The sequence below is a fragment of the Miniopterus schreibersii genome, assembly GCF_964146895.1.
Source record: "Miniopterus schreibersii genome assembly, chromosome: 1".
In the NCBI taxonomy this organism is placed as follows: domain Eukaryota; kingdom Metazoa; phylum Chordata; class Mammalia; order Chiroptera; family Miniopteridae; genus Miniopterus; species Miniopterus schreibersii.
Window position 1 is genome coordinate 124,710,195 of NC_138101.1, and position 17,816 is coordinate 124,728,010.

Below are 17,816 nucleotides of genomic sequence, written 5' to 3' on the forward strand. Positions count from 1 at the left end.
AGAATGTCAGAGGGATGGAGGGGGGCGGGTGGGTGGAGGGGGAGAGAGTAACCAAAGAATTTATATGCATATATGCACAACCCAAGGACACAGACAATGGTGGGGAGAGGAACTGGGGAGGGGGAAGGGACAGGGTGGAATGGGTCATTGGGGAGAAAAAGGGACATCTGTAATATTTTAAACAAAAATAAATAAATAAATAAATAAATCTGCTGGAACCTAACTGGTTTTTCCTGAAGGCTGAAAATAAAAAAATTTACTAATCTTGGAAATAAAAAATAAATTTTTTTTTAAAAAAATTGGACCTTGAGCTACCAGTGGTTTAATTTTCTTAAAGCACCTCTTTGATCAAAATCCGTAGCGTTTCACCAGCCTTTGAGTTAAAAACCATTCAAACTGGTTTTCAGGGTTCCAAAAGATCTTCATAATTCACCTTTTTCTTCAACTCTTCCACATTGGCCTCTGCAACCTTATTTCTTGCCATTACCAATAAGAATGCTCTCTAATGTATCCAGAAAGATTCCTTCAAGATCTTTGAATTAGCAGTTCTTATTGTCTCCTTCTTTGGAGGTCCTGCTCAGGCCAGATTTTTCATGAAGCCTTCTCTCAAAAACCGAGATAAATAGAAAGCACAAAATGAGAAAATGGAAATAAGTCAAATGGACTGTATTGTATTTATTTTCCACTTTGCTAGTATTTCTCTTTAGCTTTGTCTGAGGAGCCATTTGAACCATCCATTTTTTCCCCTCTCCCATTGAGTGATTTATCTCTTATTTTTAGTTCTGATGCATTTGCAAACTGCTATTTACTCATATTTTCAAATGTTTATTTCTTAAAACATTAAACTATTATTTTATAAAATATTTTATAAAAATTTCTCAAATCTTTATGGGTCCGATTCTGCTGGCTCTTGCTTATAGTATTTTGTTTCCATAGTGCCTTTTGGGTTTTGACTATTAACTCTCATCCCTCAGAACTCTATCTGTAGATATTAATTCAGGGAGAATTTGCAAAGATTTGTACTTGTTTCTGCCATTCACCTGAGATCACTACCAACCCTGGACCACTGTAAAATCTTAGCTTGTAGTTTTTCGGGTTTTAAACTGCTCAAGGCTCTGCTTATAGTTACATATTCTTAGGGTGTCTTTATTTCCCCTTTCTACCCAACACTAAGGTCCAGATGAGCAGATTTCCTTGCTATCTCTTTCTCTGTGCTACCCTTTCCACATTAAAGGTATAATCTTTTGGAGTCCCAGCTTTTCAGAGGGGATTTACCACATTGGATGGGCCCTAGACTTCACGTCCTGTCTCTCTCACCCTGCCCCAGAGTCATATGGGAGCTCAAGACCTACTAGTATTTGGCAGGTCTTTTTTATGACTTGAACTCATTATATATATCTTCACCCTCCAACTATATTAAAAATTTCTTAAAGGTAGGGACCATAGAATAGATTTGTTTCATATCTTCTAAAGTGCTACACATAGAAGGAACAATGTAGTGCAGGAATAATAATAGCATTTACACTATGACAGTCACTTTACATGTCATATGTGTATTATTTCATTTAATCTTCCCAACAGCCCTCACATGTAGATACTATCCACGTATTACTGTTAAAGAACCTGAGACAGAGGGGTTAAGTAAGTTGCCCAAGCTCACACAGGGGAGCTAGTACTCACCTGAAGGCAGACTGGCTCTGGAGCCCGCATGTTCTCAACCATTATGCTCCTCCCCAAGAGGTTTTATTTGAGGATAATAATATGAAATACGGCGTGACAGCACGAAGCTATGTATGGAGTCTTAAATACCTTGCAAATTTTGACATGATGTGGTAGGCCCTTCATAATTAAGTATAATGTTTTAGGAAAAGAAAACTAAGGTGGTAGCAATAGAAAATTAAAGATGGAAATCACATACCATTGCAAAATGATAGACTAGCTAGATTAATGCCATCAAATGACTTGATAAATGTTTTAGCCCAGAAGACAAAGGGATGATGTTAATGACAGAAGGTTTCAAATGTTTCTATATAAATATTGGTGCTGAAAGTTCATTTAGGGAGGTATTAACATTTTTTTTATTTACCTCACTTTTAAAATAATATTTTCTTAGATTATAGTTGGCATTTGTACATAATTGGTATTTTTTTAATAACAGCCATATTGAGATATAATTTACATATATAAAATTCATCCTTTTAAAGTATATAATTCAGTGGTTTTTTTAGTATATTCACAGTTATACAGCCATCCATTATCTATTTTCAGAACGTTTTTATCAACCTCAAAAGAAACTTCGTATATGATTGATATTTAACTGAGAGCAGTCTTTTATCTGAAAATGAGGAAGTAACACCCTTGATTCAAATGAATAGTAGCTGAGTTGTAACCATATTTAGCCAGTTTTCTAAATTAGACCAAGATTTATTACAAAGGTTAGATTGAGAACACATTGCCTAAGTTATTTTTTTAACGATTGAAATCCCCAAGCATTTGATGTATGCATTTAATGTAAACAAGATGTGGTTCGGCAAATATTTTCTTTAACATGGGGTTTTGTTTTTAATATCAACGTGGTATTTTTGTTAAGTATTACAAGAGAAGAACTGTAACATTCTGTTTAAACTACCAAAAAAATAGTTCTAGGATATGTCTAAGGTTTGCCTAGAAACTTTAATCACTTTCCCTTTTGATTTAAGATGCCAGTGACAGTGGGCGTTCTTATAAAACAGTCCTGGACCGTTGGAGAGAGTCTCTTCTTTCTTCTGCTAGTCTATCCCAAGTCTTTCTTCACCTCTCCACCTTGGATCGTAGCGTGATATGGTCTAAATCTATACTGAATGCTCGTTGTAAGATCTGCCGAAAGAAAGGTGATGCTGAAAACATGGTCCTTTGTGATGGCTGTGATCGGGGTCATCATACCTACTGTGTTCGACCAAAGCTCAAGGTATTTTTTTCTTTTTCTAATTTGCAAATTAGAATTGTGACATTGAGATTTTGAATGACGGGTGATTAATGAACATTTATGTGATCTGTCAGACTGTGCCTGAAGGAGATTGGTTTTGTCCAGAGTGTCGGCCAAAGCAACGTTCTAGAAGACTCTCCTCTAGACAAAGACCATCCTTGGAAAGTGATGAAGAGATGGAAGACAGTATGGAAGGTGAGGATGATGAAGTTGATGGTGACGATGAAGACGATCAAAGTGAGGAGGAAGAATATGAAATAGAACAAGATGAAGATGACTCCCAAGAAGAGGAAGAAATCAGGTAAGTTCTAATATGCAATAAAATGAGGGCTCCATGAGTCTTAACTAGGCAGTCTCTTGACTACTCAAATACAAATGGAGTGGTTGGGGTCCATCATTTTTTTATTTATTTTTTAAACATGTCTTTATTGATTTCAGAGAGAGGAAAGGAGGGGGAGAGAGAGAGATAGAAACATCAATGATGAGAGAGTCATTGATCGGCTGCCTAGTCCCCAACCTGGGCATGTGCCCTGACTGGGAATCGAACCCCGATCTCCTGGATCCTAGGTCGACGCGCAACAGCTGAGCCACGCCCGGCCGGGCCATCATTTTTTTAAAACTAGTATGTAATATAGTAACTTGAAGTTACCCTTGCTTTATGTATTGTAAACATTTGAATTTTTCCCAAGGGAATATAGTAGCTTCATGGGCTTCACCAGATCATAAAATCAAATACGAGTTCAAGTTTGGACAGGAATACCAGTCAGGCCCACATCAAGGTTGATTTTATGCCTAAAGCAGCAAATAAACAGCCCGGAGGATATTTGTAAGATAAAGATGGATGCAGCTTCCCAATGCTTCTGTTACTTTTTCAAATTTGTACCCAATTTGGTTGATCTCAGCAGTCTACAGAGAGAGTGAGAGAGAGAGATGCCACAAGCACGTTATATTATACTCCTACCACATCAGCAACAACTTCTATATTGCCATATTAAGTGTTCTGCCACTTAGGAAATTATGTCGCCCAGGCCTAACCTGTGGGTGTAGGGCCTGGTTCTTCCTACTCTGCCAGCTCATGGAGCAGTCTCTCATTTGTCCCTAAAATCTTCCCCCCTTTTAACACTTGAACCTCATTCACGTGGAATCAGGAAAGTGAGTGTGAAGCCAGGGCAACATAGAACCAGCAAAGCACACAAAGTCCACAGCCTGAGGAGATTAAGTAGAGAGAACTACTCCATCTGTTTTAAATAAGTTGTTGCTGCTGCTGCTGTTTGTTTTGTTTTAAGATTTTATTGATTTTTTTTAGAGAGAGGAAGGGAGAGAAAGAAACATCCTTGTGAGAGAAAAATATCTATTGGTTGCCTCCCACACGCACCCCTATAGGGGACTGAACCTGCAGTCTGGGCATGTGCCCTGACCCGGAATCGAACCTGCCACCTATTGGTGTACGGGATGACGCTCCACCCAACTGAGCCACACTGGCCAGGGCACAAGTTGTTTTTTAAATAGCTCCAACTAGCAGGAGCCACATTCCCTGTAGCTTATACGGGCAATATAGTGTTAAGCATAAAGATGATAAAGAGTTCAGAAAATTCTTGGAAATATTTTAGGTAAACTGGAAGTCCAGGCATATGGGGAGATGGATAAATGGAGGTTTAATGGAGTTATTTCATCTTTGTCTACAACTTAAAAGCACTGAATCTAGTTTTGTATTTTCCAGTAGACTCAGAAGATGGCAAAGAGATTCTTGGCTTGGTGTTCAGGAATGACAGGTTTAAGGCCTACTTTAATGGCAGCTATTGGCGGGAACTGTAGGTTCACTCAGTATCAATGGTAATGAAAAGTGATAATAAGGAGACAAAAGATTTGCATTTTAAGATTAGTCACTCTTTAAATTCTTCAGCATGATTAAGTATATTTACTTGTTCTGTAGATTTTATTGTAGTTTATCACAATTTAGGATTTGATTTTCATGACAATGTCCTGGAGTTACTAAGAAAATAATATTCTCTTTGCATTACAAATATATGAAAACACATTTTAGATTTCAAAAAAAAATTTGTTAGCTCCAAATTTAAAGAATTGAGCATAGGATAAGTCTCATTAATATAGAAAAGTAATATGTATAACTTACTGGCTGAACACTAGAACAAGGAGAATAGAAGTAATTGTATATTCATCATTGCTCTGTACAATAATTGTGTTTTCTAACAATATCTATAGCCCACCAAGAAGAGGAAGACCACAAGTTCGATTGCCAATTAAAACAAGAGGAAGACTTAACTCTTTTACAAGTCGTGGCCAACAACAAGATTCTAGAAGATATACTTCAAGGAGTCAGCAGAGTACACCCAAAACAACTGTTTCTTCTAAAACTACTGGTAGAAGCCTAAGAAAGATAAAATCTGCTCCTCCTACAGAAACTAAATCTTTAAGAATTGCCAGTCGTTCTACTCGCCAGAGTCATGTCCCACTGCAAGCAGATGTATTTGTGGAACTACTTAGTCCTCGTAGAAAACGCAGAGGCAGGAAAAGTGCTAATAATACATCTGAAAATAGTCCCAACTTGCCTAACTTCAGAGTCATTGCCACAAAGTCAAGTGAGCAGTCAAGATCTCTAAATGTTGCTTCAAAACTTTCTCTCCAAGATAGTGAATCCAAGAGAAGAGGCAGGAAAAGACAGTCTGCAGGTATGAAAAAGCCTGATTTAAACTATCCTTACCTAAGAAAACTGAATAATTTGGAAAGATTAAATGTTCGAATACTTTGGACCATTTTTTAACAGCTGTAACTAAGTTATACAAAGTTTTTAGGGAGCAACCTGACCTGAAGCATAATATTCATTGAAGGGCAGCTATTTGGGGAATAAAGATAAACTGTATTACTAGTATTTCTACTAGTATAGCTGGGTAGTTGTGAGAAATTCTGTTTTTAATGGAGAGATTTGCCAGTACTTGAACAATCTCAGTATACCACATTATAACACGTTTCATCCTCTTCTACCTTTTCCCCCTTAAAACACACATACTTATTATCATTCTAGACAAGCTGCATTAGGTTATTTGTTCAGGTTCCCATCTGATATACCGCACTTGAGGCAGTAGAGAGTTGGGGGCAGTAATATTGTTAGCGAGTGATCACAATCTATCTAGTTCTGATAATTGTTTATAGTAATTTTTGTCCATATAATAATCTCTTTATCCATTTATCTCTTTAATCCTATCTTTTTTTTTTAATGTCAGTAGTAATAAAACTTTATTTCCAAAAAATGAAGTGAAACATAAAAAAATGCATTATTCTTTAAAGAATTCTAGATAGATTGTATTGCATTATTCAAACAAAGACAGGAGTAAAGAATTTATTGATGAAAGAATAGGATATATTTAGTCACCATGTTGTCGAGTTTGGGAGGGACTTTGCACCAGAATCTAATTTATCTTTTTTTATCCCTTTATCTGTTTTGCTTTTCCCTGAATCTGAACTTCAATCTAGTATACCTAAACTACTTTTATTCAAAAACACTGCTGAAAAAAACTTTTGTTGTTATTAATTGATTTGAGAAATTGCTAACCTGTTTCTAAGGACAAATAAAGGGGGAAATATGTGGATTTGCATTTAAATAGAGAATTTAAACACCTGAATTCTTATGTGGACTATACTACTACCCTTTCCTACTACTTCATACCCTTAGATTTCATTATATACATTAGATTTTATGAGAAAGCATCTGGCTTTAAGAAAATTCTCATAAAATTAAGATTTAAAGAGGCCTAGTTTCTAGATCTGAAGAAATAACTTTTCTATTGATGTTTTTCAGGAAATATTGGAGAATTGCTAACTGTTATTTTACCATAGTTGAAAACATATTTTTAATAAAAGAGTAAAAAATTCACAAACTTTGTGTTCTAGAATTTTCTTTTGTATTACACTCATTTTACAATCTATTCCCAATGAATGTTTAATGCGATTGGAAATTTTTAAGATCAAAAAGGAAATAATGAATGTTTGGTCCAGATTTTCATATCTCAAAATGTAAATTAATTTAACTTCTCAGTGTATAGTGTCAATTTTGTTTGAATTTAGTTTGTATTTATATGCCCTGTTTAGCTTGTAATGATCAAATGTTTTGCTTTGTCATCTACTAAAATTAATTTATTTATTTAGAATCATCTCCTGTGACACTGAGTCGAAGAAGTTCAGGCCGACAGGGAGGAGTTCATGAATTGTCTGCTTTCGAACAACTTGTTGTAGAACTGGTGCGGCATGATGACAGCTGGCCTTTTTTGAAACTTGTTTCTAAAATCCAGGTAATATTTCTAGACTTTATAAAATGTATTCCTGTACATTATTTGATTTAGTTTACATGGCAGTTTTGAGATAGTCCAAACGTTTGTTAATCACTATGCACTCTTTTTTTAAACACTTGAAAAGTTGGCCTCTAATTTTTAATTTTTATTTATTCATTTTTAGAGACAGAGGGTAAGGGAGGGAGAGAGAAACATCGATTTGTTTTTGTACTTATTTATGCATTCATTGGTTGATTTTTGTATGTGCCCTGACTGGGGATCAAGCCCTCAACCTGGGTGTATTGGAACAACGCTCTAACCAACTGAGCTATCCAGTCAGAGCCAGTTGACCGATTCTTATAAACGATGACAGTGTGTTGAAATAACCTCAATGTTTTTATTCAAGGTAATGGATATGAATAGAGTTAATTCAACTACCATTATTGGTATTTCAATTATATAAGACAGTGGTTCTCAAACTTCAGCATACACCAGAATCACCTGGAGGGCTTGTTAATATACAGATTATTGGGCCCCACTCCAGAGTTCTTGATTCACTAGATCTGGGATAATGCCCAACCATTTGCATTAAAGACAAATCCCCTGATGATGCTGATGGTGCTGGTCCAAAGACCACAGTTTGAGAAACATTGATTTAAAAAATAGGTACTCTTAAATAACAGAATTAGCCTAACCTAACTAAAGGATTAGAGATGGTGCTCTAGTTGTTTATACATCAGACCCTTGAACAGTGCAGGTTTGAACTGCGCGGGTCCACTTATATGTGGATTGTTTTCAATATACATATGTGTATATATTATGGCAGATGTGATATGCTATAGCAGAGATAGAACCGTGTTATGGTCTATAATAGAGGTTATGTAATGGTCTTTCAGAAATAGAGAAGAAAGGGAGATTGATTTGAGCATTTCAGAGGGAGGGAATAGCAGGACTATTTGAAGAACTATTTAGTCTGGTCATTGAAGTAAGATGGAATTTCAACAGTAAGAACTGGAATAAGGGAATTTCAGGAAGAGGGGACAGTAAGGTAAAGAGCCAGAAATGAGAATATGAGGAATGATGGGTAGTTTGATTGGAGCAGACTAGCTAGCTGGACACAACTAGCATATAAAGAGTCTCACTACTCAGTGTTAGGTAATGGTTTCTGAATGAAAAAGTGACATCAGAATTCTACTTTGAGATTTCTAAAGCAAGAATATAAAGGATTAAGTAACAATGAATAGCATCTAATAAAAATTAAATCTCAATTTCACTCGGTTCTTTATTTTTTAAGATTTATTTTTATTATTGATTTTTAGAGAGAGAGGAAGGAAGAGGGGAGAGAGAAACATTGATGTTAGAAAAATCTATTGGCTGCCTCTTGCACAACCCTGACCAGAAATTGAACCAGCAACCTTTTGGTGCATGGGACAATGCCCAACCAACTGAGCCACAACAGCCAGGGCTCAATTTGAATTTTTTTTTTTTTTTAGTGTAACAAAAGGGTTTTTATTTTTTATTTACTTACATATTTTAATTTATTTCATTGTTAAGAGTATAACAAGTATCCCCCATTACATTGCCCCCCTCCACCCATCTCTTATCCCATCCCCAGCCTTTACCTGTGTAGTGTCTGTGTCTCTGGGCTGTGACTAATTTGTACTTCTAAATCCCTTCACCCTTTTCACCCATCCAATCACCCCTCCCATTTCGCCACCGTCAAAATGTTCTCTGTATCTTATGAGTTCTTATGAGTCTGTTTCAGTTCTGCTTGTTCGTTTATTTTGACTTTTAGATTCCATTGTTGATGAATATGTATTTATTGCCATTTTTTTGTTCATATTTTTTATCTTTTTCTTTCCTACTTAAAGAACACCCTTTAACACTGCATGTAATACTGGTTTGGTGGTGATGAACTCTGTTAGCTTTTTTTGTCCTGGAAGCTCTTTATCTGACCTTCAGTTCTAAATTATAGCTTTGCTTGGTAGAGTAATCTTGGTTGTAGGTTCTTGCTTTTCATTCACTTTGAACAGTTCTTGCCACTCCTTTCTGGCCTGCAAAGTTGCTGTTGAGAAATCAGCTGACAGTCATATGGGCACTCCCTTGTTAGGTAACTGCTTTTTTTTTCTCTTGCTGCTTTTAAGATTCTCTCTTTGTCTTTAACCTTTGGCATTTTAATTATGATGTGTCTTGGTGTGGACCTCTTTGGGTTCATCTTGTTTGGGACTCTCCGTGCTTCCTGGACTTGAATGTCTATTTCTTTAACCAGGTAAGGGAAGTTTTTGTCATTTTTTTTTTTTTTTAATATGTTTTCAACTTCTTGCTCCCTCTCTTCTCCTTCCAGCATCCCCATGATGCGAATGTTGGTATGCTTGATGTCCAAGAGGCTCTTTATACTATCTTCATATTTTTGGATTCTTTTTCTTTTTGCTGTTCTGATTGGGTGTTTTCTGCTTCCTTATATTCCAAATTCTTTTTTTTCTTTTTAATCTTCACCTGAGGGTATTTTTTCTGTTGCTTTTCAGAGAGAGAGCAACACTGATGTGAGACACATCTATTGGTGGCCTCCTGCACCCGCCCCAACTGGGGCCAGGGATCAAGGCTGCAACCGTGGTATATGCCCTTAGGCAGAATCAAATCTAGGACCCTTCAGTCCATGGGCCAATGCTCTAACCACTGAGCCAAACTGGCTAGGGCTATTCCAAATTCTTGATTTGATTCTCAGTGTCCTCTACTCTACTGTTGATCCCCTGTAAATTACTCTTTATTTCAGTTAGTGTATCCTTCATTTCTGACTGGTCCTTTTTTATGTTGTTGATGTTCTCACTAAGTTTCTTAAAGTTCTAAGTAAGTTTCTTGAGCATCCTTATAACCACTGTTTTGAACTCTCTATCTGGTAGCTTTCTTGCTTCCATTTCATTTAGATCTTATTCTGGAGATTTCTCCAGTTCTTTCATTTGTGACATGTTTCTTTGTCTCCACATTTTGGCGGCTTCGCTGTGTTTGTTTCTATGTATCAGGTAGATCTGCTATGTCTCCCAGACTTGATAGTCACCTTGTGTAGCAGGTGGCCTGTAGGGCCCAGTGGCTGAGCCTCCCCAGTCACCTGAACTGGGAAATATAGGTGCTCCCCTGTGTGCTGTGTGCACTGTCCTGTTGTACTTGAGCCTTGATTGATGTTGGTGTCACTGGGAGGAATTGACTCCCAGTCCAGTCAGTTGCAAGGATCAGCTGCAACTACAGTGGAAGAGCTGCTGTGCTGTAGACACCCCTGTGGAGCAGGACTTGCTTCAGTGGGGTTTTGGTGCTCACCAAGCCCGCCCCTTGAGTGTGTCACTCATGAAGGAGGTAGGGTTCTGCTGCATGGTCGAAGCTGACCATCAGGTGCATTGGCTCTGGAGCCTCCCTGGAGATACAAAGTCAGCCACTGCCTGCGCCCTGCCTGGGGCCACCCAGCATGAGCTACAGAGCAATCTGCAGATGGCTGCTTATTTTGCGGTGGCTTGGAGGTGCCCAGGAGAGGTCAAGCTTTGAACCAGTGCAGGCTGCCACTAGTGCTAGGCCTGGGGCCACTTATTGAGAGGTATGGGGCATGCTGAGGCCAGCTACTGCTTGTTTAAGATTTTAGAAAAGTCCGAAGCACGAAGAGAGGCCAGTTGTATGCAAAAGCCACTGGAAATAGCTTGATGAGCCTGCAAGTAGGGAGGGGGCAGTGTCTCAGGTAATCAGTCACCAAGGTGGGGCAAAAGTGTGAGCCAGGTTGATGGAGATTCAGATATGGCACCTGCCAGTCAGCTCTGTGGCAGGGAGGGCTCAGCAAAGGAACAATGGCCTCTGCCAGCACTTATGTCTGGAGAAAGCTGCCCTTCCAGCTCATGCCCTGATTCCAGGCAAGTTAGTTCCCTACCTGAATGTCCCAGGTTCCTTTCAAGCTGCTGCCCCAGTGCTGGAGCTCAGAGGGAGTGAATCCGAGTAAGTCCATGCATGGGCCCTTTAAGAGGAACTGCCTGGGACTCCCAACAGCCTCCATGTCACTCAGTCACAATCCCTACTGGTTTTTACAGCCAGAAGTTTGGGGACTTGTCTTTCTGCCATTGGAACCCAGGGCTGAGACTCCTCACTTCTCACGGAAACCACAGCCAAGATATCCCTCCCAATTTTAAACCTCTGTACGTGGGTGTGGGACCACCTGGTTCTGTGATTCCACCCCACATCTCCACCCCTCCTACCAGTTTCCATGTACTTCTTCTTTAATTCCCTAGTTGTAGGACTTCTGTTCAGCTAGATTTCAGGTGGTTCTGTATTTTAGTTGTAATTTTGATGTGGTTGTGGGAGGCAGCAAGTACTGCATTTACCTATGCTGCCATCTTCTCAAATTGACTCTTAACTCATTTTTCCTGAGTAGTTCTTGTGCTGAATTAATTTTTGTTGCATTTTTTTCTTTATTACAAATGCAGTAATACTCATTTTAAAAAATTTTTATAGCTTTATATATGTACCTATAGAGACAAAGCACACAAAACCATAATCTTTTTATTTTCACAATAAATTAACACTTTTATAGTATCAAATGGTCTTCTACAGCATTTAATGACTGAAATGTCTTATATGGCTTTAATGAAATAATAGAATTCAGAGGTTAATACACAGTTGCTTTTCAGTGCAAAACCTTCATGTATTTGACCACTTATCTCTGATAAATTTTATATAGGAGAGATTATATTTGAGTTATTTTACAGGTCCCAGACTATTATGACATCATCAAAAAGCCCATTGCCTTAAATATAATTCGTGAAAAGGTGAACAAATGTGAATATAAATTAGCATGTAAGTAATTTATATTTTTCTCTATATTTTTGTTTAAAGAGATAGAGGCTATTTTTCTTTTTACTTATATGATACATATTAATGTAATTGTGTAGATGGCATCCCAAGAGGTCTCTCAAATGCTTATCCATGTATATGGGGATGAAAGGTGGATGGGGATTAAATAAATTAAAGATATTTTGTAGACTCTGACCTTATGCTAATAGCATAATTTTAATAAAACAGTTTTAATTTGTAGTTTAACAGTTTTAAGCTTCAGTTCTGCTATCTTGTTTCAGTCTTCAATTTCTAAGGAAAAAAGTGGGCATCTGTTTCTTAATGACATTTCTAGATATGATACAAATAAAATTTTTATTTATGTTATATGCTTTCATTCTAATCTCATTTGGTTTTTCCTTTCCAGCTGAGTTTATTGATGATGTTGAGTTAATGTTTTCGAACTGCTTTGAGTACAACCCTCGTAACACAAGTGAAGCAAAAGCTGGAACGAGGCTTCAAGCATTTTTCCATATTCAGGCTCAAAAACTTGGACTTCACGTCACACCTGGGAATGTGGATCAAGTTAGCACGCCACCAGCTGCAAAAAAGTCACGAATCTAATTTTGTCCTTCTAAAGGATATATTTGAGGAAAACAAATTATTCGTGAAATGGAACATTAAATCATGCTCTAAGGCAGACATATATGTATAAAGCAATAGCAACTGATTGACCACTTTGAAGTGTGGCCTGCACTATATTCTCAATTTTAATATTAAGCACTCAGGAGAATGTAGGAAAGATTTCCTTTGCTACAGTTTTGTTCAGTATCTAATAAGTTTGATAGATGTATTGGATACAGTACTGGTTTACAGAGATTTTGTACATTTTGAGATCATTCATGTGTCCCAATATCTTGGAAAATATTTTTTCACCTATGATTTATTTTGTCATTAATGACTTTTCTTAGACATGTGGTGTTAAGGGAGATTTATCTACACAGATAAATCTTCTGTTACAGCACAGGAAAAGTGTATATGTCTAAGAAATTTTAATGAGCACATTCTTTCAACACTACACATGAATGAATCCAATTTTATATCCTTGAAGTGCTGTACCAGTGCTGGCTGGAGGTATTAAGTCTGAGTTTATTAACTAGATATTTATTTAGAATTCAAAGTAATTTGTGAATTTGTTTTGTATTTATAAAATTTGTACCTGGAAAATGTTCTTTAATTTTTTAAACATTTTATTGTTTTTGTTTTATTTCTCTTCCTTAATGATCATTCAATAAAAGGTAACATCCTTCCTTTTTACTGACAGTTCTTCCAGTTTTACAGAACTGTGTTATAAGTTTCTATGTACAACTTTTTTTAAGTGTACAAATAAAGTGATACATTTTTTCAAGTATTCTGAATTTCTGGAATTTTTACAAATCAGAATTGGACTTCTATACATGATACATACAGACCATACAAACCAATGTTTTATTGTACCTCAATCATTTAAAATCCTGAGCATGCTGTTACATCATCTTTTAACTAGGCTCATTTATTTGGGAAGTTACCCCTCTTTACTTTCATTTCTTTCTCAGATACTTTGAGATTATCAAAGTCTCTGGATTCTTTTCATGAGTGTGTTCATATATATAAATTCGGTAAATTTGTAATCATTTCATATGCCAATAACCAAGTTTCGTAGAAAGTTTCACTTAGCATTTAAATATTCAGGAGGGAATTCTAGAACATAATTATATTAAAGTAAATTATCTTATTACTTAATATTCTTTATTTGTTGTTAATAACAAGTAACTTTTATATTTGTTTTTCTTCCCTATAATAAACACTAAGAAGGAACCATTTCTGACCAACTATTTACTGATTTAATCTGCCCAGCCAGATTGTCTCATACACAAAAATCATTTACTCCTCCAGTACATGTCTGCAGTAATTGAGATTTAATACAGCAACAGGTTAACACACAAGGATATATGATAGTGGCTGAGAATGTCATGTTGACATCACCAAGAAAGCAGTCAGCATTATTCAGCTTCTATTTGCTTTTGTTTCTCTTCAAGGAGAAAGGATTATATAATGGAATAGGTAGAACAAAAACTAAAAACTGGAAAAACTAAAGTCTAAGATAGTGAAGGAGACATTTCACTCATCTGGGTACCCCTTACTGAGATCAGTCTCTATGTTCAGATTATATTTCTAAAAGCACTGGTTTGTAATTGCAAGAAAGTGCCAGAGGGAAAGAAATTAACACATCCTGTTATATGCCAACATGATTAATAGAGAAGTTTATATCCTTTGTACCTAAAAACTATGTAGCCCATTAACAGAAAAGTTTATATCCTTTGTACTTAATAACTGCGGTAAATGCTTTTTATGTTAAGGCAATTCTGTGAGGGTTTTTGTTGCTGTTGTTACTCTATTTCTCAAATGAGGTTTAGACTCAGGCTTTTTTTTTAAGTACTTGTCCAACATCAGAGTAAAGGACACTAAGCTGTCAAAGTTTCATCTTTCATCACACTAAGGTACCTCTTGGAGGATAAGAAATCTGCAGATTTATCTTTGTGCACAATGTAAAAGGGTGGACAGATGGGAAAATGTATATGGGAGAAGGCATATGGACATGTATTTGTCATAATTATATTTTTTGCATTGATATTCATTGTAAGCACGTGGTTCTTTTCCTTTTTTATTTGTAGTTTCTGAAGATCTCTGTCCTCATACTCTTCAGCCATGTATGTGCTCACAATATGTACTGAAGTTTGCATGAGTACTGGAAAAGCTTCTGTCTCCCAAACTTTGAATTTAGTTCCCATGTATATATGGCTACAGGTCCAATTAATATTGGCTTTAGCATCCTTATTATTTAAGCATATGCAGAAACATGTTTTTGTTTTTGTAATAATTCCTTTTAATTACAGTTGACATACAATATTATAATAGTTGCAGGTATACAACACAGTGATTAGACATTTATATAACTTAAAAAGTGCTCACCCCACCCTGCCAGGCGTGGCTTAGCAGTTGAGCATCGACCCAGGATCCAGGCAATCGGGGTTCGATTCCTGGTCAGGGCACATGCCTGGGTTGCAGGCTCCATCCCCAGTCGGGGGCATGTAGGAGGCAGCTGATCAATGACTCGTCATTGATGTTTCTATCTCTCTATCCCTCTCCTTTCCTCTCTATGAAATCAATAAAGATTTTTTTTTTTTAAAGTGATCACCCCGATAAATCTGGTACCCATCTGACACCATATATAGTTATTACAATATTATTGACTATATTCTGTGTGCTGTAGTTTACATCCCCTTGACTATCTGTAACTACCAATTTGCTCCCAGGACCCCTCCCATCTGGCAACCATCAAAATGTTCTCTGTATCTATGAGTCTGTTTCTACTCTATTTGTTTTTTAGATTCCACATATAAGTGAAATCATATTGCATTTGTCTTCCTCTGTCTGACTTATTTCACTCAGCATAATACCCTCTAGATCCATCCATGTTGTTGCAGATAGCAAGATTTCATTCTTTTTTGTGACTGAGTCAAATTTCATTGTATATACAGGGGTGGACAAAGTAGATTTACAGTTGTGAGTATGCAAAACAGTTTATTCTTGTATTCTTATTAATTATTGTATTATTTATTTGTATTACAACTGTAAACCTACTTTTGTCTATTCCTTTGTGCACCACTGCTGCTTTATCCATTCATCTATTGATGGATACTTACGTTACTTCCATATCTTGGCTATTGTAAATAACACTGCAATTACATATGGATGCATGTGTCTTTTTGATGTAGTGTTTTGGGTGTCTTCAGATAAATACACAGAAGTGGAATTGCTGGGTCCTTCTTTGTCTCTTGTTATAGCCTTTGTTTCAAAGTCTATTTTTGTCTGGTGTAATAAGTATTGCTACACCAGCTTTTTGCTTGTTTGTTTCCATTTCATGAAATATCTATTTCCATCTCTTTACTTTCAGTCTGTGTGTATCTTTCTATCTGAAGTGAGTCTCTTGTAGTCAGCATATATAGGGTTTTGTTTTGTTATCCATTCAGCCACACTATGTCTTTTGATTGGAGCATTTAATCCATTCACATGTAATGTTGGTAGATACGTAATTGCCATTTTCACATTTTTTACTTTTTCTTCTTAAAGAAGACCCTTTGACATTTCTTGGTTTGGTGGTGATGAACTCCTTTAGCTTTTTCTTGTCTGGAAAGCTCTTTATATGTCTTTCTAAATGATTCCTTTGCTGGGTAGAGTAATCTTGGTTATAGGTCCCTGCTTTTCATCATTCAGAATATTTTGTGCTAATCCTTTCTGGCCTGCAAAGTTTCTGTTGAAAAATCAGCTGACAGTCTTATGGGCACTCCCTTGCGGTAACTAACTGCTTTTCTCTTTCTGCTTTCAAGATCCTCTCTTTGTCTTTAACCTTTTGCATTTTAATTATTATGTGTCTTGGTGTGAGCCTCTTTGGGTTCATCTTGTTCGGGACTCTGCATTTCCTGGACTTGTATGTCTATTTCCTTCACCAGGTTAGGGAAGTTTTCTGTCATTTTTTTCAAATAGATTTTCAACTTCTTGCTCCTTCTCTCCTCTTTTCGGCATCCCCATGATGCAAATGTTGGTATGCATGAAGTTGTCTCAGAATCTCCTTAAGAACCGAGTTTTCGGTTCTTTCATTTGGGACGTTTCTTTGTCTCTTCATTTTGACAGCTTCCCTATGTTTGTTTCTATGTATAAGGTAGAGCTGCTATATCTATTAGTCTTGGTAGAGTGGCCTTATGTAGTCTATGTCCTGTTGAGCCCAATGGTGCAGCAGCTTCCACATTCACCCGAGCTGGGCACTCCAGGTACACACCCACCCCCTTGAGGGCTATATGTAACTGCCTGTTGTAGTTGAGCCTTGATTGCTGTTGGCACGTCAATTGGAAGGATTTACCCCCAGGCTGAATGGGTTCAAGGATTCTACAGCAGAGGATCTGCTGTGCAGGGGCCAATCCCACTGAGCAGGACTCATTTGGTGCCCAGTGAGTCTTCCCCTTGAGTGTGTTGTTCACGGAGGTAGTTGGGTGGTGCTCTGGCATGATCTGAAGCTGTCTACCTGGTGTTCTAGCTCTAGGACCTTGTGCAGGCCCAGGTCAGCTGCCACCTGTGCCCTGCCCAGAGCTACCCAGCATGAGCTACAGAGCGATCTGCAGATGGCTGCACTTGTACTGGGTTTGGAGGTGCCTGGGAGAGGCCAAGCTATGAGCCAAGGCCAGCTGCTGCTAGTACTGGGCCTAGGACCATTTAGCAAGAGACATAGGGCACTCTGAGGCCAGATGCTGCTTGTTTGTGGTTTGAGATCCTTTGAAAGATTTTAGAAAAGTCCTCAGCATGGTCATTTGTATGGAAAAGCCGCTGGAAATGGCTTAGGTGGGCCCACAAGTTGAGTGGGGCAGGATCTCGGAACCACCAGGGTGAAGCAGTGTTAGCCAGATACTTCATATCTGATGGAGTATCAGATATGGCACCTGCCTGCCAGCTCTGTGCGGGGAGGACTTAGCAAAGAAACAATGGCCTCTGCCAGCACTTCTGTCTGGGAGAAAGCTGCCCCTCCAGCTCACACTGGACACTTCAGTTCCTCCCTATATGTCCCTGGTGCCTTTCAAGCTGCTGCCCTGTGCTGAAATAAGAGGGAGAGAGTCAGTGAAAAAGTCTGTTCACAGACCCTTTAAGAGGAATGCCTGGGACTCTAGCAG

General features: G+C 37.6%; 1 protein-coding gene and 1 long non-coding RNA gene across 5 annotated transcripts in view; one reads left to right on the forward strand and one right to left on the reverse strand.

Moving 5' to 3' along the window:
* BAZ1A (bromodomain adjacent to zinc finger domain 1A) overlaps positions 1–13,462 on the forward strand; it is a 71,470-nt gene extending 58,008 nt beyond the window's left edge. For all 4 annotated transcript variants that reach the window (XM_081131241.1, XM_081131243.1, XM_081131244.1 and 1 more), the window contains 6 exons: positions 2,700–2,947; positions 3,040–3,266; positions 5,189–5,655; positions 7,130–7,272; positions 11,991–12,078; positions 12,482–13,462. In XM_081131241.1, the coding sequence (XP_080987367.1) occupies positions 2,700–2,947; positions 3,040–3,266; positions 5,189–5,655; positions 7,130–7,272; positions 11,991–12,078; positions 12,482–12,678 (1,370 nt within the window). In that variant the 3' untranslated portion in view covers positions 12,679–13,462. The remainder of the gene's footprint in view (positions 1–2,699; positions 2,948–3,039; positions 3,267–5,188; positions 5,656–7,129; positions 7,273–11,990; positions 12,079–12,481) is intronic.
* Positions 13,463–15,199: 1,737 nt separating this feature from the next.
* Positions 15,200–17,816, reverse strand: part of LOC308560886 — a 35,041-nt gene continuing 32,424 nt past the window's right edge. Inside the window, exon 3 of the long non-coding RNA XR_013999400.1 lies at positions 15,200–17,740. This is a non-coding gene — a long non-coding RNA (uncharacterized lncRNA). The remainder of the gene's footprint in view (positions 17,741–17,816) is intronic.